Genomic DNA, 21262 nt, shown 5'->3' with positions numbered 1-21262 from the left:
TATGCAATCTTCAAATTGGAAGCTGTGTTTAACATTCATAGGCATCTTTTAGAACATCTGAGTGCTGTTGAATTACATAACAGGCTAAATTAACCAATGTCGAATTAGTGGAAGCTACAAATGACATTACTAGGCTATCAAGAAATTGTAAAGAAAAAAAACACCACTTTTTATTTAATTTCACTAGAGTACATTTTTAAAAGTTACCAAGCAAGGCACATTCAACATATTAGTGTTACTTTATGCCTTTATTCAACACGCTATTATAAGTTCTGACTGCTGAAACTTGCTTACAATTTAGCCACATATCTTATTACACAAATTTTTCATACCTGTGGCAAATGTGTATCTCAAAATTTTACTCAAACATAAGCTTGTCAGTGAAATTTTTGATTTAAAAAATAATTATTCCATTTAAAGGCCATCACAACTTTTTTTTTTTTTTTTTTTTAGCATAAAAGGAAATAAAGACGTGTACCTGCCTCAGTGTCAAGTGTGCCTACATATATAATACCAAGCACAGTGATCATAGTGATATATTATTATTAGCCAAATTTGCCATCCAAGAAACTAAAAATACATGTTTCTTTCTTCTTTTTTTACGGCCATAAAGTTTGCTATATTCATATTTAATTGTACAAGCATTCTTAATGGGAAGTTCTATGAAATAGCATGTTTTATATGTGGATTACAATTTCTCTTTCAAGGACTGGGAAACGAACTGTCTTTGGAGCAATGAGGGATGGCTACAACTCTGCTGTCCGCTACATCAAGAACAATTTCAATGATGGCTTTAGGCAGGCAAGTTTAATTTTTTGTTGACTCATTAGCTACCTTTCCTTTGCAGGGAGTATGCCCTTCCAGCAGTATACACCTTGCTAAATGTGAAATCTCTTGCATTGCAGGATGCCATCGATCTTTTCCTAGGAAACTACAGGGTCCAAGAAGGTGAAGGTGCAGCTGTTTCATGTCCACTTAGGGTTCGCAGGGAAAATAAGTACTGGCTGGTAAGTTTTTCAAAAAGTAATGCTTGAAAACATTAGATCAATATTCAAGTAATTCCTTGGCTGGCTCTTTTTTTTCTTCATCAAGTAACCCCTTGGCTGGCTCCATTTTTTTTGTGTCCCATTTAATTTTCCATACTTTTGACATGCTGCCATGCTACCGCTATCACTGGTATAGGCCACTCAGCGTGCCACATGATAATAAGTAGAACATAAAATTAAATGGAGCATTACAATATATAAGCTCTCAAGAGCGTTATTGATTTAAGTTAGATTGGTAGATTACACTTCTAGAATACCAACTAGGTATGTCAGCAGAGGCTTGGCTAGACAGAAAAGGTGAAAAAACAAGATGTCATTCGGGGCTATGATTTCAATGCAAAGCTTAAGAAGGGAAGTATAGTAATTCACTTTTTCCACTAACAAGGAATTTGTTTTTCCAAACAGGTGCAAATAGAGTACAGTCGAACCCGGATTTATTGAACCTGAAGGGGATCACAAGAAAGTTCGATGTATCGATAATGCGATATATAAAATAAGAATTGTAGACAAAATTTTTCTAGGATATTTTACTGCTGTTCGTTATACACTATAATTCGTTATATGGGGGTTTGATATATCCTGGTTCGACTGTACTTAAACAGTAATCTACCAACCTAAAGTGATTTAGCATTTCTCTTTTGTGTCCCTTTCATATGTCTTTCCTTCTATATCACGCATAATTATTCTTTTCACAAACAGAAAACATTATCCTCATCACTTTTTGTGTGCACTGTTGAACACACATTTTCTCACAACTTTTCTGCTTTTGTTCACCGTACCTGAACGTTCAAAAGTGTTGCTGGTAACATTTTTCACTGTGTTGTGACTACAATAAGTATAATGAATCGTGACGCCTAGATAATTGATAAAGCAAAATGAGAAAACAGTCCTCAGTTCGTGCCTATCTACAGAAAAGCTTTCCTGGACGAACTGTTCTATTAATGGCATTGGTGTCTGGATGACTGCTAGATTTTAGTGCTCAGTGGTAAAAAGTGCCAGCCAGCAAGCCAGACCAGCTAAGTGTTTTTCAGCTCGCATATTGCGAACTCAGTCTAGTGGTAAAGACCAAAAGATGTCCTTTGTTTATGTGTAGGAAAGAAGCTAAATAGTTAACCACCTATTTTTTTTCTTGCAACCATCGTAGTGAGGTGTGCTGAATTGAGGGATCGCTCTGACTGTTGTTGGCTGTTATGGCTGTAGTGTTCTAGCATAGTGGTTCTCAACTTCCTGCAGGCACGGATTACCAGAGATTACTCAGGTGTAATGTGAGGACAAGCTTAAGTCTACTATTTCTCCTTTTCCCCCACTTTATCTCTCTCTTTGTTCTTTTTTTAATAATGGCAACCACACATGCACAATGAAATGCATCATCTGAGGGCCATAAAAAGGGAACATGCATTTATAGCCGCTTTATATATCACACAGCCTTTGTTCAATGACAAAGGGGCTCTTGTATGCTGTCAATGCAGGTACTGACATCATGTTCAACTGAAGATAGCCCAATCAATAAGTCTAATTCAACATCAGCAATATTGTTATTAAGGTGAAAGCCTTAGACGAAAAATCCAATGTCCGGCGTTATGGCACCAAAATTCAGAGGGTGTCAAACCCTCGACCTTTGGTGGGAGTCGAACTCACTACCTGCGGTGTTAATCAAGGGGAATTTAATTGAGACCCAGGACCGTTTGTGGGAGTTGAACCTACGACCTTTGGTGTCAATTAAGGCAGGTGAGGCCATCAATTTCTTCATAAGAAAGCGTCAAGCCGAGGCGAAGAAGTGTCAGGATGACCTGTGGTGTCAAGGCAAAGTTAATTAAGACACAGTTAATTAAGATAGAGTTAATAAGACACTCGAACCCACAACCTTTGGTGGGAGCCGAACCCACTTGGAGATATGGGCACATTGGCCATATCTTCAAATTGGATTCCAATTGCCATCGCGAACATCAAGAGTTGAACACACAACCTTTGGTGGGAGAAGACAAGTAATAGGAAGCATTAAAATGAAAATGTCAAGTAATGTAATGAATGTCTCATGAGTGGGCAGGCTTTCACCTTTACTCTCTTTTGCGTATGCTAAAGTGACCATGAACTTTTTTTTTTTCTAATTCCATGTGGTTCGATGCAGGGAATGCAGCTTCTCAGATGGGTCATTGCAAATGACTTGCAGATATGTCGCTCACTCTTAATGGACTCTGAAGACCCTTTATTAGGACCCGGGGGGTCTGCAGGCCAGTTTAATAGGCATATCTGCAAGGTGCTCCGACTCTATACTACTTTGATGCTGTAAGATATAACAGTTCTCTTCACAAAGGTATTATCTGTGTGGTATTCCTTGCAAAGCAAGTTTGGTGCAATAGCTGAAGTTCTAATATCATTAATCTGTGCTTGCTGTACATTCTTGAATGTTTATGGCCTTAGTCGGCACCATCAACATTTGTTGCTGAGTTCCTTTCACTCTTACAAAGTTGAAGTCGGGAAGAAGCACCAACCATTATTTGATTCATGAACATGCAGCTGTGACAGTTGTCATTACTATGCTCATCATAGTTAAAATGGATATACCCATCTATCTTAACTAAATATACAATAAATATACTATGTGAAAGCTTTATTGACTCTGTGTCCTCTTTTTTTCTTCTTTTTTTACAGCTTCCGTGCTTACTAATGGTTGCACTTGGTTGTTGCCTTTATTGTCTCTGCTTCTTGGGAGGTGAGCAACTTGAGCAAGCTGAATAGCTGAACAACTTTTGGCCAAAAATCACTGGGCAAATTTTTGTAATTTCTATTTTTATGATGTAGTTGTTTGGAAATGTTGAACCAAAATTTGTGAAATAGTGCCCTTAGTTCCCCCACCACGGCTTCCGTTTGTTGTAGTTTTTAGTGAATGGTAAGTTTTGCAGACCTTTTAAAAGATATTGCATGTGAGAAAATTTCATTACCCAATTTGATTGGCCATTAAAGTTTTCATATTCCAAAACACCTAATGCATAAACCTTTATGGTTTTCAAATGTTAATTGTAAATCTAATGTCATATTTCAACTTGTTACAAGTACTAGCCATAATATTTACTAATTACATTATGCCACGCCTGCGCCGACACACACCTGCTCTGAATATTCGAGCAAACAAAATAAAATAAGACACGTTCAACTTTGTCGGCGCTGAAGTATATGAGCATATCTCAGGCAGGGCGCAAGACCCCACTCCCTGTCTGGATCTGCCAGTGTCTATGGAGAACATGGTAGTGCCATGGGAAAGTCTCAATAATAATCAGAGCAGGTGCAAAAAAATCAATTAGCAACGGACATATATTGCAAGAGGACCAGCACTTTGGCTAGTTGGCTGGAATGCACTTTGTGTGTGTGTGCGTGCGTGCACATTTATTGACGGCTCTTTGTCACTGTGTGCACTTCCGTGGCACATGATTTCTCGCTTTGACAAGTGCTAGATACAGTGTAGACCGCTTATAACGTAAGTCGCCGGAGTCGCGAATATCCGCACTATAAGCGGTACCGCACTATAACCAAAGCAACAATTTTCAAAGCACGCACATATGCAAAACATGTGCACCGAGCTGTCGCATACGCGACAGTCGAGAAATGCGGCTAGAACATTTGCATTCAATTTACAGTCGAATCTCGGTAATTCGAACCAAATCACGCGGTGGCGCCTCCGATCGGCATTGCTCCGGCACCGCCATCAAGTAAAAGCTTAGGAGACACCCCTAAGCGAACGAAAGAAGAAAAAAAAAAAACGCGGCGGAAATTTCACCCTCTCTCAAATGGCAAGGTCGCCGATTCTGCGTTGTGCCGGAACATGTGTGTACGTGCCGACGTCTCAGCCACGCTACCGTAGCCATGTGTAGAAAATTAAAGTGAACCCTTCTTTCTCCTTTATGCTTCCTCTACTTTCTAGTCACGTATTGACCTTGCACGCTGCGGCTACGACGTAGAGAGAAGCAGCAGCGCTGTCCCAGGCCGGCGAACGAAACTGCCCACGCCGGCAAACGCCCGCTTCCCGATAACGGCAGAAAACGAAACTTCGGGGCGCTGGCGCCGTGCAGGCTGGAGCGGCGGCGCCTGCGGGCGCGCACGGTGACAGTCGAAAGTGAGGGAGCTACGAGGGAGGGGGAGGGGAGCCACCGAAGCGGTGGAGTTGCCGAGGCGAATTCCGCTTCCCTGCCGCCCTCCTCCCTCACATTCCACGGTGTTCGCGTACGCCCTTCGCCGTGATGTGCCGGCACCGCCCGCTCCCTGAAGTTTCGTTTACTGTCGTTATTGTGAAGCGGAGTGTTGGCCGGCGTTGGCAGTTTCGTGGCGCTCGCTCGCTATGCGCGCTGTGATATTTCACGACTCGCACTCAAGATTCTGGTTTCAGCCTCAATGGCTGTTCGTTCGCACCACGTGCCCTTCTCCTCCACTTCGTCTCTCTTTCTTCCTCGAGCACTCCTTGGGGCGCCCGTTTGAGGGGAGCGTTCGCTGTCTCCGCTGACTTCCGTACTCCCAGACAGCCGCACTGTAACCAGTATTTCGTTTCCCGCAACTGCACTATAAGCGATACGTGTATACATGGAGTGCTATGGGAAAATTAACGGGAGTCTGAAAAGACCGCACTATATCCGGTCCTGCACTATAAGCGGATATGTTATAAGTGGTCTATACTGTATTTGCAGTCACCTTGTGATCTATTAGTGGTATCTACATGCCTTTAATTAGTGTTTTAGTACATCTGCTGTGTGTAGACAGGAGTAATTGGAGATCGCAGGGAGAGGCCTTCGTCCTACAGTGGACATAAAATATACGCTGATGATGATGATGTGTGTAGTTCAGAAATAATGATTTTATATAATATGATGACACACAACTGTGAGGGCACAGCTGGTCGACGCGCCTTTGCGTACGGTGCATTTTATTTGGCTAGGCAGTCCAGACAGAAGGAAAAAAATGCAAAAACAGGTGTCAAGGAAATAGACACGGAGGCACAAGCTACACAACACATACGTTATTCCATCTATGATCCATGTCTGCGAGGACAACAACAAAAATAATGTCCTTGAATTATCAACTTGCCGACATGAGTTGAGTTAAGCAGATGAAACGCTTTAACAGATTAAATGTATAGCAGATGAAAGGGATAACAAAGCCAATGACAGCTTGGGAGGAATGAACTGTTTATTGAAATGCAGAATCAGCTGTCAATTTCTGTTTAATCGGTATTTATCTTGATCTTTTTGTATAATAATAAGAAAGTGGAACAGCAAGTTGAAGAAAAGTTGCTTAGTATCATACGTAATGAATGCAATTTTTCTGAAAGTACTTATGATAGAGCATCTTTTTCCTTTAACTGCATGCGGAGCTTTCTCTTTGCACCAAAGCAGTAAGTTACAGCTCCAAATGCGTGTACCATGCATTGGGTGCACGTTAAAGAACCCCTGGTGGTCAAAATTAACATGGTGTGCCTCATAATCAAAGCATGGTTTGGGCACGTAAAACCCCAGAATTTAATTTAATTACTGCTCCAAAGCATTGTTTCCTTGCTCCAAACCAATTATTTTTCTGATCCAAAAGCATAGATTTCTTCTCTGAACTTTGATTTTTCCTGCTCCAAAAACTGCTCCAAAAGACCAAGTGCCGCTTCCATTATTGTACATGGGAAATAATTCGGGCAAGTAAAAGCAGTACTGCATTCATCAGAATAGCTTTAGTCTCAGTATGTTTAAAGGATAATACTCTAAAAGGGGGATATAGAGCAAGAAGGTCAATTTTGTCCTTGAGTTAAAAGTTGAAAGGTACAGTAACAGTACAAGCCTCTATTACAAACTTTATTATGTGTATTCTTGGAGGAGTTATGGCTTGTAGAAGGCTTATATCACTTTGCATGCTTGGGAAAGCTCTCACTTCAAGATTAAGTAAGACTTGGCCATGCTTATGGCTTCTGTGCCACTATTGCAAAGCATGAGGAATGGTTTTGTGCTTCTGAGTTTTACAAAAATTGTGTTAGCAGTTAATGTTTTTATCTTCTATCACTTGGCTTAGCAGAAGAGAGCTTTCTTAAATCCACTGTTTATTTAGCTGCTTCTTTGTAGAAGCAGTGAAATTTATGTGTTGTCTATATTGCTGCTGCCTGAATTTAGTGGCTTTTAGTGGCTTTGGAAGCATTTGCATTTCAGGTTTTCAGGTTTTTAGTTGACATCGCTCCTCATAGCGGAGGCTTTACAACTACTCTTGTCAGGAGCAGTGACACTACTTTTGATGCTATGTCATACTTGTACGGTCACTGGCAAATGAAAGCCAGCCATATGGGTAATTCAAATCAGAAGACCATGCATGATGTATCTGACATATTAGTGTGGTTGATTTTTAAACTTCACTGCAATACAAGCCCTTGTTGAGAATCGGCAGCACTTCTATTTGACACCAGCAAAATTCTTCCATTCTTGTGTTTACTGCTGAATTTGGGTGTTCACCTTTCATTTGCCACTGACTGCATGTGCACTTGACTGCCAAAATGTGTTAAGGAATAACTGATAATCACCATCTTTCATTGTGTGCAATGCCATTAGACATTTTTCAGTGGTGTCATTTCATTGTTATTCATAATTTCAGATAGCACTTTGTACTCTATGTACAAAAAAATTACTTTTTTTTTTTTACTCTTCCTGCTGTTATTAATTGTTGGCTTCCTTTACTCAGCCTTTGGAAATGTGTTATTGAAGCATTATGATAATTGCAATCATATATGAGATTCTGTAGTAAATATGTGCTAACCTGTTTTCTTCTTCTGTTTATTTTGCAGTTTACTCGAAGGAGTACTTCCTGTACTTTTTGTTCTGGATGGCGATGACTATCTTGACTCTAATGGCCATAGTGTACTATGGAACTGAGTTTGTGGACTTTCCAAAGCTGCGCGACCTTACGCCTAGCAGAAGGTCAGACTAGCCTGCTTGCATGCACCTGTCAGAATGTTATTATCCTTCCTAAATCTCTTGCTAGTAGGAGCCTTGTTTAACAGTTCCACTGGCACTAAGAGGCTGACAGTTGCAGCAATGTACTGTGAAATAAGTGCACCTTTCATGTCAAGAATAGGCAATATGCAAAACCTTCCAAGTTGTTATTTTTTTATTTGACTTGTTGTCTGTTCAAAACTCTTGTCCAAGGCTTCTTAGCATGTATGGGACTAAATAAAAGATATAACTAACAGTACTCACCTGAGGTATGCGTTTGGCCTGGGTCATTAGTAAAGACAAGGTCCTTTGTCCATTTGACGCACCATCTCACTTTGCTATGAATGAAGCATCTTTATAGTCAGCCTTTCATCATTGTTCCTCATTGCCTATAATGTGTCTGCTGCCCCCATTGTGGTTCTTGTGCTTTTCTGTGGTGGGTGGCTTTCCTTAGCAAGTACTCTAAAGTTTGACAAGCAAAATACCTTGTCAATTTTTAAGGGGCACTGAACTCGCATGATATCAGACTAAACAGGTAGCCTGACATCTAGCGCACCCTCAGCATTTGTTCTTGGCTAAAAGACAACTTGGCAATGGAGAAAATTGAAATTAAAGATGGGACTTCTCTATTTCACCTGCCTGCAAAATGCACTGTCCAAATATGTCATAATTTACAAGGGCTCTTCTTGCACTATTTTGACCTGCTGCCATTGTCCCTGTTTTGTTTTTCCTGCTCTCAGCTCCTCTTTATGTGTGTACTTGCACCACTTAAAGCATGCATGCTTTTTTGCACCATTGCCCATTTGTTTCTTGATGTTTATGGCTACATCTGCAGTATGTTGGCAGCTTCAGTTTTCATTGTTGATACTCTGAGAACATGAGCTTGTTTTGTGCTTCTTTGTTTTGATTTGTGTCTTTTTTATGTACGGGTGCATGCATTCTGCTAGTGCTGTTTCATTTGCATGAGGCCATGCTATGGCACCAGATAGTCTCGCTTTCTCTGTATTACTTGTAACCTGCTTGTTCTTTTCTTTTTTGTGGTGCTGTCACCAGGTGCTCTGTGAGTATGCTTGCTTGTTTCTGCATTTGTGTTTGCTTGCTTTCACACTGTCACCACACCCCAGCTTTTCATTTTGTTTCTGCTGCTCATTGCCAGGACAACGTATTTGGAGGAAGCTAGTTCTCTATATTGAGTATGGTGGTTGCATCATTCATTGTCTGCTCTTTCATAATTTTCTCACTTGTAAAGCTGTTCTTCATAAAAGTGATGTATTTTTTATTCTGGAACACCTAATTCCATCAATGCAGCTTGTGCTAATTTTGCCTATAGTGTCCCTTTAAACTATTATTACACCGTAGTTCAGATCATAATTTGGCAAGCTATGAAGCCTATGGGTGAAGTGTGCTGATGAGACCAAAGTGGGTCAACCCTATGGCTGCCACAAATATCACTTCACCTCTAAGCAGGACAAAATCGGCTGGTGTCATCGGCTAATTTTATTGAGCTGCATGGATGTTCATTGGGAGTTTTTGGATGAGAAGCACCTCCTACACAATCATTCTTAACCATAGGGCTGCACTTAAATTTAGTTTCTACAAGTCCACCTGCAAGCCCCTGGTGCTGTGCACTAAACCATGGTTGCTGCACTGTGTTGTCAGTCGGCTGATTTAGGAAGCATGCTGAAGTGATATTGCTCTCCATATGGCTACGCCTTTAGAAAATTCTGTGGCCTTTTCATAATGTGATTATCTGCATTATGTCTTGGGCTGTACATGCTTGCTTCTTAAAAGCAGGGCCCTCATTGGCACGTGCACACGTGTATAATTAAATAACACATACTTTGTCCCATGGCAGTGGCCCCTTTCCATTCTTAATATGCTTCACCACATAACAATATAATATAACGGCAAAGCTAACTTGAAAGAACCGACCATTAGGCCATGCATATTGGACCTTTCCCTCTTGCGTGCTCCTCAATGTATATCTCGATCTAAGCGAACCGAGTTAGGCCTACAATGCCTACACACAAGTGGCTTGGATTTTAATCTGATTTCAGCTAGCCACCCAGTGCGTATAGGCATTTACGATGAAGCTCTGCTGCGTGACGTAGTTTTATTCTTTTTCTTCCTTCTTTTTCTTTTTGTGGTGGGGTAGGGGATCAGTCTGGAAAAGTCAGGAGAGTTGGCAGGTATGAAATTACAAACATTTCTTATACCAGTGTCACACGTACACTTCAGATCACGATCGGGGCTGATCCAGATTGAGCTTGATCTGGATTGAGTGTTGCAACACGGTCAATTGCAATCACAATCTTGCGGAATCCGGATCCAGACAATCACGACCTGTGAATTGTGATCAGGCCTGTTGATCATGATCGCAGGCTGACGTCTGCACCCTCTAGCACAGTATTCTGAAAACGCTAAAAACAAAAAGTGAAGGCAGCTCAACAAAAAACATGTAAAAACCTTTTTATGAGCAATAGTAAGCTGTAAAATTGCAATATTGTCCAAATTTAATCATATTTTGCAAATCTAGATTTGTAGCCAAGGCAATATGCAGTTCTGAGAGTTGCCGACGATCAGCAGACGATAATAACTCTATCTGAACTGTTGAACCATGTAGCAGCAACCATTGTTGATCGTGATCAAGAAATCCGATCTAGATCGGCCCGATCTCGATCAGAAGTGTGCGTCTGACAGCAGTATTACTCAGTATGTGGCTTCACTTGAATATGAACTTCTAACGTCTGATTAAAAAAAAGTATCCTCAACAAAATTGTTGACCTAAATTTTTCTCTAATTATTGGCTTCTTCACCTCACAGGTGTATGCACCTTTAATGCTGTTATGCATTCCAAAGAGCCACTCCAACATTATATTCTTGCACTTTCAGTTAAGGCATGTATAAAGGCATTCAAAGCATTGGAGGTCAGGCTCAGACACAAGAATGGTACTAATTAAGGTGCTTATATGCGATGAAAACATTTTTAGAAATACAATGGAGACATCTGTATGAATTGGAAAAGGGCTTGTGTAACTTGTTCATGAAAATATTATGCGTACCATGTCTCCATATACAGAGGCACTCTTTGTCATTCATATCTTTATTTGTAAAAATAAGTTGAAAAAATCTGATTTCACAATGCTTTCTGAAATAAACCCATTTTCTCCCTTGTTATAAACTAAAGTACAATACCTGACTTTTACATCCCAAATATTTACAAACATAAAATCTCAAAATAAAAGGTCCTAGTTGTCAGCAGTCTACTCTCTCTATACATGTGTAAATGTGCGGCCTGTTCTACCATGTTGTTCATTTTCTGTGAGCATCACATCTACAACCTTCTACTTTTAAGAATTTTACAAAGCAATATTCGTTATACTTTCATTAAATTGACTCCAGTTAAATTTTTCTGTTAATTTCATATGGATTGAAGGTCCCAGATGATCCTATACATTTTTATGGAGCAATACTTTTATTATTTAAATCCTCAAGTAGGCCCTCACTGGATAATTCCAACTTGTCAGCAGGCACACGCCTGACCCCAATGGTGACACCAATGGCTGCAGTGTCCACCTCGGTGGCATTATAGGACAGTGAATGCAATGAAGACATGCTTATCTCCCACTGAAAATGCCAATGTCTGACCTGTCTTTGGCAGATAAAAAAGTTAAGTAAGAATGGCAGCTCACATTGAGTGATTCCTGGAGACTGAACTTTAGACAAAATGCCAATGTTTTTTTTGTTTTTTTACGTCCTTATCATGCCTATTTAATATACAAGCATGAATTATGGGTCTAGTGACATTGTAGTGGCACCTTTATCGTGGCTATAAATGTCTATTTCAATGTTGGTGCCTATATTGGATTTTCAGGGCCTAAAGATTCCTTTTTCCATGTTTTTTCCTAGACTTTGTCACTGGCTCAAGCAGTGCTCCACTAACGTTATCACCAGGACCGACTAGCCATGAACAGAAGTTGATAAAAAGGAATATAATCGAAGGGAAGGAATCCTTATGCTATACTGGCCCAGGATCCACAAGCAGAGTGTTCAAGACACCATTTAGGCTTTCCTTCTCTATTTCAACAGCTAACAAAAATGAACAGGCTCTGGCAAAGAAACTTAAAAATGAATCAACAGCTTTCATGGCTCACTTGTTGACAATATATTACAGTAGAAAAAAACTAACAGCTTGGAATGTGCATAACATATTTAGAATAACTGAAAACTGAATTCGGTGGTTCTGCTATATACAAATGAATTTCGTTAATGTGTTAACCCGCAGGGGAACTTGATTGAGGGCAGCTGATTATTACCTCTAGCATTTTGCCGGTGTAAAGGCTGTTATTAACAGCTTTGCAGCACACTAGAGCATCGCTGTAAGAAGGGTTCAAACTACTCTATGCAACAATATACTTGAAGACAACTTGGCATACTTGTGCACTCACTTCACATCTTTAGCTGACATCATCTAGGAATTTAAACGCTCGCGTGCAACTCTGGCCGGAGTGTGGGGCTCATTTTGGACTTTCAGAAAATTTGCACCACCATCCCCAATAGGCTTGTTGCTGATAAAGTTAAATCGAAACTTCACTCTGTCTCGGACAAAAATCTTGGATTGTCGTACTAAAAATATTGTCACAGTTTCTGACCGGTGAACATTCTGCAATTTCGGGCATTGGATCATCGGACATGCCAAAAACAATTATGTGCCGCTAAATTCGGCTGATGTTGAGCGTTCCTTTCCTCCATACAGACTAATACTCAATGAAAAAAGGCACAACATGAAACCCAAAAATCTTGGGATTGTGCTTGTTTTCACTGTTTTCACAGCTTTTCCCATAGTGTAAAGTGGCACTAGATTTCAGATTAATCTTGTAATTTGCCTGATTCCGTTTTGTTGAGAAAATAATATGAATGTCGCAAAGCAGGCGTTTAGTGGGCCGTGTTCCTTAAAAGTCATAATTTATCCTCAGAAGCATAGCAAAATTTCTTATTAATTTGAGCCTATACATGCTCAAGTAGAGTAATTGGTGCCTATATATGCCTTAAATGGCAGCTTTAGTACCTGTTATAGGTACCTAAAACAGCAATATTTAGTGCCTAAACATCCGATCTCTAGTAATTACCATATTTACCCTATCTTGACCTACACTGTTTCTTTAAGAAAATGAGTTTGAAAATTGCCTGCGCATTACACTCGTATTCGAATCATTCGACCTGCATGCGTCAGAGGATGAACTGGCAATGTGGTTAGTCTAGGCATCAGCCACCATATCCTGTTCATGATGGTTGTCAAGTCAATAAAAATCTATGGAGGGCAGAGGACATGTGGCCCATAGTGACAAAGAACTTTCTGAGAGTAAAGATGGTGGACATTATATGTAAAGCAATCTCTATTCTGTGAAGGTAGACAGCAGGTTTCATCATTTTTTCCTATTGTCAGAATTGGAGGAGTGCTAAATTCTTGTTATAAAATCAGGCACACGTTCCATTTTTTGGGTGCATATTGTTTTCTGCTTTGAACCCATAAAACTGGGTGCATGTTAGATTCGTGAGGGCATTAGAATCAGGTAAATGGCTGGAAAATAAAGCACCGGTGTATTTGGGCATTTTCTCTGCCTCTTTTTATTTGTCCAGCTGGATAAGAAGTGTAATTCTGTTGGTTCTGTCAAGGTTGAATTAACTAAATTCATTTGTATATAGTAGAACCACCGAATTCAGTTTTCAGTTATTCTAAATATGTTATGCACATTCCAAGCTGTTAGTTTTTTTTCTACTGTAATATATTGTCAACAAGTGAGCCATGAAAGCTATTGATTCATTTTTAAGTTTTTTTGCCAGAGCCTGTTCATTTTTTTAGCTGTTGAAATTGAGAAGGAAAGCAGTGTCTTGAACACTCTGCTTGTGGATCCTGGGCCAGTATAGCATAAGGATTCGTTCCCTTCAATTCTATTCCTTTTTATCAACTTCTGTTCATGGCTAGTCGATCCTGGTGATAACATTAGTGGAGCACGGCTTGGGCCAGTGACAAAGTGCAGGAAGCAATAGCTTTAAAATATAAAATTATTACATTATCCCAGCTCTGTTTTCCCATACTTTCGTGGATGATCTTGTCTCACACTGAATTGGTAATTTAATAGGTGGGTTCTACTAATCTCACTGTTTGATCGTTTTAACTGCATTGCCTTGTATGAAGATTTGCTAGTTTTCTTCAGGAGAGACATACTGTTCTAGAATGCTTTTTTACTGGCTAAAACATTATAGCTTAGATTTACTGCTGTCATGACCGCTACCGCTCACACTTCTGCAGTGGGGTGAAGCTAGCACATATGCAGTTGCCCCTGGCAGGGGTGTTAAGAGCGACACTGGAGCTCTTACATCGTGCATAGAAGTGCTATTGTTGCGCCAGGTTTTCTACAAGGCAATTTACCACCATAATGATGGAATAGGCATATACAGGATGTTTTTGCTAACTTGTGCCAAACCTTAAGGGCAGATGTTACTCGGAAAAACTTTTTCTTTAAATATTTTTGACAGCTCATTGAAACTTTCACAATTTACAGAGTTCGAGCTCTTCTTTTCAAATCTGCTTTTAGTTTTTTGATAGTTCATTTGGTTAAGTTCTTGCACACCATGCATTTGTAAAAACGATGTGTTTTTGTGCAAGCTTAGGTGATAACAGTGACCACAAGAAAACACTAAAACATAGCTCATATTGCTCCCAATGAATAGTATAATTCAATAAAGCAAAAAAGTAGTGTAACATTTGTGTTTTAGTCTATAAAAAAATTCCAACACTGAGTTTCAGTTTTACCATTCTCAATGAAAAAACTTTTGAAATTATCTTACTGAATATATTTGTGGAAAGCTCTGAAAGTTGTTTCTTTGAATTTGGGACATGTTAAAGCATAAGCATGCCAAATTTCATTATGATCAGATTGCATAAAATGCCCAAATTTTAGTGCACAAACTCTAAAAATGCTATGAAATGAAGAAATGAGAAAAAAAAATGTTTAAAAGTTAAAAAAAAAAGTTGCGATGCTATACTTCGGCGGGGAAACAGTTCTTTTTTTTTTCATATTTTCAACAAGAATGTGGCACTGCCGAAGTGGGCTCTGGGAGAAGAGGATTAGGCCTACATCCCCGCGAAAATTGAAGAGCAGGCAACTCCCCCAAGGGAAATGCTGCTTGTGCGAAATTCGGGTTACTTCGCACTTTCACGAGCCACCGAGAGTGATTTTTGCATTTTTTACTAACCTCTAGTTGATTCTCAGCTTTGATTTTTTAATACATAAAAGAGGAGGCTTGAAGGAATGCAAAACTAAACAAAATGCAAAATTGACTTTTTCTGAAAAAATCACGGTTTTTCGACCCTCATCTCCACTTAACAAAAGCTAGATGTGTGCCACACGAATGCAACCAATGCAGTATTGTTGGCCGTCGCCTTGGTCAATCCAAAATATTTTTAACTATGAGCTTACATCATTAAAAAAATGAACTAAATTTTAAAGTATTGAATTAAATGCAAGACCTTGATAAAATAGTTCATGTGTATTCAAAAATATCCAACTGAAATGTTTCCATGAATGTTGTCTTTTTATTGTTTCAGAGCTCCAAAGGAAGTGCATGGAATCTAAAAAAGTGCCTTGTGACTCGTTGCTTGCGTACAGACATTAGTGCCGTCAAGCATGCTTCACACGAGTGATCAACACTGCACGCAGACAGGATGTATGAATGGACCATAAGCAAATGAGACAATTCAAAGGCAACGGTCTTGACTTCCACTTTTACCAGGATAATTTGTCTGCTGAAGCAATGGAGCAAATTGAGCCATGGAATATACCGATAAATAGCGCATTGAAATAATTGAAGCCCATGCAGCTTTTTTGCTTTTGACAGACTGTGTGCGCAGGAGGTTCTGGTGGCAGATGGCAGTGCATCCCAAACGACAGTAAAGCCCCTATATTTATAAAAGTAGCGCCATTCTTAGATCTTGCCGCCACCGCGCTCACCCCGGCGCTTCCTCCTCGCCCCCTCTTAGCCGCCTCCTGTCGCCCCAGCCTCCTCCGCTCCCCCATTGGCCAATCCGTGTCACGTGGAAGTTCGCGTCGCGCTTTTGTATATTTTTTTCTTTCCAGCGCGCTCCGACTGCCATTCTCGGGCCTGTGCGACGAAAGTGCTGTACGCACAAACGGATCAAACTTGTTAGGGACAAGAACTTCGTTGTGATGGCATGCTGCTGCGCCTTAAGTTGCTGCAACCGACAAGGCGAGGGCAAAAGGCTTTTTTTGTTTACCATCCGGCGTGCGCAAACGCTTGCTGCACACTTGATATTTGCGCCGTCTCGCATCATCGCGTTGCTACTTCCAAAACGGCATTATTAAGACCAGTTACTGACTGACGAAGCAAAATCGCGCCTCAAAAACGTCTCCGCAGGGCGCGATCGAAGTTTTCCTCGGATTTCCTCTGGTAGCGCGTTAGCTGTCGTCTGCCACGGCAGGCCCGACGCAGGCGGCGCCACTGTCGATATCGCGCCTCGATCGCGCTGGTCGCGCCGAGCGCGATAGTGGAACGGAGGAGGAGGGAAGTGGATGGCGCTACTTTTATAAATATAGGGGCTTTAAACGACAGTTGTGGCTCTTGCCTTGCAATTATCATTATCACTTCTTGCTTTTCATTATGTTCGGTCTACATGCAGCATTGAGCAGTCATTCGAAGCTTGTTTGAGGCCTCTAAAGTCATTGCATTCAAGCACCTTGTCACTTGGTACATTTTCAGATTTTGTGCACTTTCTTTGGAGACGAAAAAAAAAAAAAACTACAATAGCTATCTTCATGGAAAAAGTTCAGTTAGATATTTCTCAATATGCCAGACGTTTCTATTGAAAGTACTGTATTTAAATCAGTACTTTAAAATTTGGTTAATTTACGGTAATGATTTATGCTCGTAATAAAAATACTTTCAGTTGCTCAAGATGACAGTCAACAATACTGCATTGGTTACATTTGCATAGCACACATTGTTTTTTTATTTAATATATAAGGCTTGGCACAAGTTATTTGAGACACCCAGTATATATAATCTAATCAGTGGCTACTTACACAGAAAGTGCATTTTATGAGCGCATGATGTTGACATAATAGCCATCACAACGGCTTCTATGTCAACATCATGTCCGACAGTCAAATGCGAGAATGCACACTTCACCTTCATTTGAACAGTGTGGAGAATGTTAGTTTCACTAAAGTAGAATGTGGTGAAACTAGCTTAGCAGGAACTGCAGCAGTCGCCTAGTGGCTTAGTCACCTGCCCTTGCCTCATGAAGCCATGGGTCCAACACCCACTGCCACTGGTCACCTATCATGACAGCAGTGGGTGCAGGCATCCCTTGACCTAATTTTCTTCTTCATTGGTGAAGCAGGCTGTGCCTTTAAAGTTTCATCAAACTCTGAGCATAAACAACTTTAAAACAGGATTGTGGCCATAGCTGCTGAGGTGATTTTTCATATACTATGCCACATTCGTCTATTATGTGAGGATGTTATTGGATTGGATGATGCTTTAGTAGTGGTCACTTTGAACATAGCGAATTTCCTTCATTAGCTGTACATTTATACTGTAAGAACTTGCCGTGTGAAACTAAAAACAAATTTTTTCAAATTCTAGATGCGCTTATATTTGGGCTTGTAGTAGTGGAATGTTTCGACTTTGTAAGAGCTCGCTTACCGTCTTTAAGACCGATTATTGTAGTTTGAAGAAGAAGGTAAATACCACATGGTAAAATGTAATTTATAAGGAATACAATTTGCCGACACCAAGAAGCATATCTGCCCTTGTATTTGTGCCTCATTTTGTTAGTAAAAGGTTTACCCACTACTTTTGATTATCACAGTTGGGCCGCTAGCTGTTAAGGTGCAGGTCTATATGTGATTTTAGCACAGGTAGTAAAGCTCACTAATAGCAAACCTGATCATCAATGCGGCCGAATTTTTAGACTTGACAGAGGACGCACCGGTTCATCCCATCCGAAATTTACCATACATTCTGCTCGAGCATCTCTAATTCCTTTCTGAAAAATCAAATGCATGCCATCTTACTCTCAAGTTAAGTTTAGCTGAAAATATTTCTTCCCTGCTTAGTTACCATTTGAATATGATGGCATTAACCAAAACTTCAGTTGGGAAAGAAAAAAAAAAAACGCCTTGGCGGTTGACTTGTTTGTGTTCTTTGTCCATGACTGTTTTGTGATGTTGAATTGGCTAAATTGCAATACTTATGGAGCCCCTTCGAAATCTCCTAATTAGTTGAAAAAATATACATTGCACGTCTGTATGTTAAGCTGATTAAAGGCAGCTAGTTGTCATATGGATGAAGCACTTGGATAAATGTGGGGTGTTCTCGAAGTTTTTTTATAAAAAATTTTCCAGAGTCTAATCGATGTTTCTTGGTTAGTCAGTAAGAGATAAAAGTATAAAAAATGTGTCAACTGAAGAGATGGGCGAATTCAGGCTCAAATCTCATGGTAAAGATTGGTTCCTAAATACATTTGGTATTTTGTACAAAGATGGTTTGTTTCTGAAAGTTTTAAACGGAATACTTTTTATTTAAGCGAGAGACGAAACGAAAGTTCTTTTGGGCGTCACTGGGCTCTAATGCCCAAGCGCACTTCAGGGTGCAGTATGCTTCTCTGGCACAACGGAGAGATGCAGTGACCTCGTGCATGGCAGAACAGCATCGTTTTGCTGAATTATATTCATCATTCACCTTTCACAACTGGCAGACCTCAGTGATAATGTAGCCGGAGCGCCGTTCGGACTACTGGCGAAGTGCAATAAAGAATAACTTTGCAATAGAAGCATAATATTATCCTGGCCCTGTGTTACGTTCTCACGATGTATGCAGCCTAAAACGGCGTAGTGGGCCGGCATTAGAGTGTAGAAAAGTGTCTTCGGCTGTCGGCCGGTATTCGGTGCTGCCAATTCACTGATTAGATGACGCATCATCAAAAAAAAATTATAATAATAAATATCGAAGTTTCGCCACGAAAGGCGAAGCATTGATAGCGATAGCAGAGTATTAGGCAACTACACGAAGGGAGGTTTATAGTGTTGTCGGCCGTATAAATTGCAGTAAACATTTGCCTACTAATTAAGAAGTATGGTGTCATGCGTGCACAGGCAAACTTGTACAGGTCTCGTTGAATAACTGTGAACACACTCTATAACAACGCTGGCGTGATGAAAAGTGACGGCAGCGGGGTGCGAACACTTCTTGCTTCCTCTGGCTTCAACGCATCTCCAAAACTTCAGATTACGTGACCTCCAGCACTAGGCGTGTGGGCACACAGTGACCATGAAGCCACCAGCCATCTAGGCTCGGCCTTCGTCATTGCACCCATTGCAGATTACTTCCAAGATGTGGTGCGTGGGCCGCGTAAGCGCTCAGTCGCACCTTGCACAGCCACGACTGGGCTATAGAAGATGCGCGCTCGCTTTCCCCCCTAAGCGTGCACTTGATCACGTCACCTCCAACACTGGGCGCGTGGGACCCTTCGCAGGAAGATAGTGCACATCAAGCCACCATTCCTCTCGGCTCACCCTCGCATGCTTTCCTTCGCAACAACAACATATGGCACACAGGGCGTGATCTTATCGCACTTGGACATTATACGGAACATCACGGTGACGACGACGGCGAAAATTTGCCTTGAGTGACCATACAATGTAAATAGAGGACAGACTTGCGTAGGGGGCAGTGTGTATCCGGTGATCACCGACTGCGCCGCCAATGTCGCTGAATTCTAGTTTGTTTGGCATGCACAAGTTCTTCGTCTGCCTGCCTACCAGCGCCCGTCACTTCCACGTGACTATATATATACCAGGCGTGTCTTTTTATGTGGAACATTTTTTTTTAACTAGGCCTCTGCCATTTTTCCAGAAAGGCTACGTGACTAGGCAGATATTAGCAGCAAGAAGCATTTCGATAATTTTGCTGTTTACCGAAAACGTGCTAATTTACACATGTTGTAATTACAAAATTGAAGACGAGCATTGGTAAAGTGATGCTGCTTGGCAGAAATCGTAGGACTAGCACCACTTTCGAGACTTCGAGCTTAAAATGTGCTACGATACATTGGTGTTCTAGTAAAGTTTTCTAAAAACGTGCCTCTAACAGTTCAGGCACTGAACGCTGAGGCATTTTTTTAGCAGATTTTGGGAAGAGATATCTAAGAACGTGGTGCTAGGATTTCTGCTAAGCAGGCATGACTTCACTACTTCTCAGCTGCAATTTTGTAATTACAACATGCGGCCTAGAGTGGGTAACTTAAATTTTAATTAGCATATTCCAGGTCATTTGTGAAACTATTGTCGAAATTGTTCTTATTAATGCTAATGTCCACCCATCCACATAGCCAATTTGCAATAATGGCAGAGGCCTAAATATGAAATTATTTTAAAATATAGTGTTGCACAAAAACCGTATATATACAAATATTTACAAGTACGGCGAGTAGCACAGGTGTAATAGCAGCCAGCCAAGATGGCGAGGATCAACCTCTACCTCTTCTTCATCGGTGCTTTCCTAATGCTGTAATCTTTTTCTTCTGTCTCGCAGCATAACCCCTGGGCGAAAACACTCGCACCATCCGGGCAGGTTAGAGTGCAGCATCAGCAAATGAGTTTACCCTTTGATCACGTCACCTCCAACACTGGGCGCGTGGGACCCTTCGCAGGAAGATAGTGCACATCAAGCCACCATTCCTCTCGGCTCACCCTCGCATGCTTTCCTTCGCAACAACAACATATGGCACACAGGGCGTGATCTTATCGCACTTGGACATTATACGGAACATCACGGTGACGACTTTGTCACCGTGAACTACGTCAGTCTGGACTGGCACAGATGGTAACATTGACTTTGCCGGTGCAATCTCGTACGTCACGTCAGTAACTTGGCGCAGAACGTGATAAGGACCATGGTAGCGTGGTAGAAGCTTCACTGAGAGACCAACGCGTCGAGTTGGCGACCAGAGGAGCACTAAGGATCCAGAAGTGTAATATATACATCCTTGTGATGGCAGTCGTAACGGATCTTCTGTGACACCTGCGACAACTGAAGGTGGTCGCAGGCCGCAGGCGATAGGACGCTCAGTGTTCGCCCTTGCAATGGCATCTTGCGTGCACTCCAATGGTTGTTGTGAAGCGGTTGGTAGTAAAGTATCCATGGGTAGTGTCGATTCCCGGCCAAAAAGAAGATAAAACGGTG

The 21262-nt window shown here is 41.0% G+C and overlaps 1 protein-coding gene across 3 annotated transcripts in view; it reads left to right on the top strand.

Annotated features, from left to right (window-relative positions):
- The window catches only part of LOC119431304 (phosphatidylinositol-3-phosphatase SAC1-like), an 89256-nt gene that overhangs the window by 53004 nt on the left and 14990 nt on the right, over positions 1-21262 (top strand). Inside the window, exons 16-20 of one of the 3 annotated variants that reach the window (XM_049670275.1) lie at positions 708-801; positions 906-1007; positions 3699-3759; positions 7846-7978; positions 10149-10182. In XM_049670275.1, coding sequence (XP_049526232.1) covers positions 708-801; positions 906-1007; positions 3699-3759; positions 7846-7978; positions 10149-10182 — 424 coding nt within the window. Of the gene's footprint in view, positions 1-707; positions 802-905; positions 1008-3698; positions 3760-7845; positions 7979-10148; positions 10183-15605; positions 15649-21262 lie in introns of those variants that run through there. The other 2 variants (XM_037698809.1, XM_037698779.2) reach the window with 2 other exon arrangements.

This window comes from Dermacentor silvarum, chromosome 1, assembly GCF_013339745.2.
Source record: "Dermacentor silvarum isolate Dsil-2018 chromosome 1, BIME_Dsil_1.4, whole genome shotgun sequence".
Taxonomy (NCBI): Eukaryota; Metazoa; Arthropoda; class Arachnida; order Ixodida; family Ixodidae; genus Dermacentor; species Dermacentor silvarum.
Note: the sequence above shows the minus strand (reverse complement) of the source record. Positions and strands in the feature narration are given on the sequence as shown.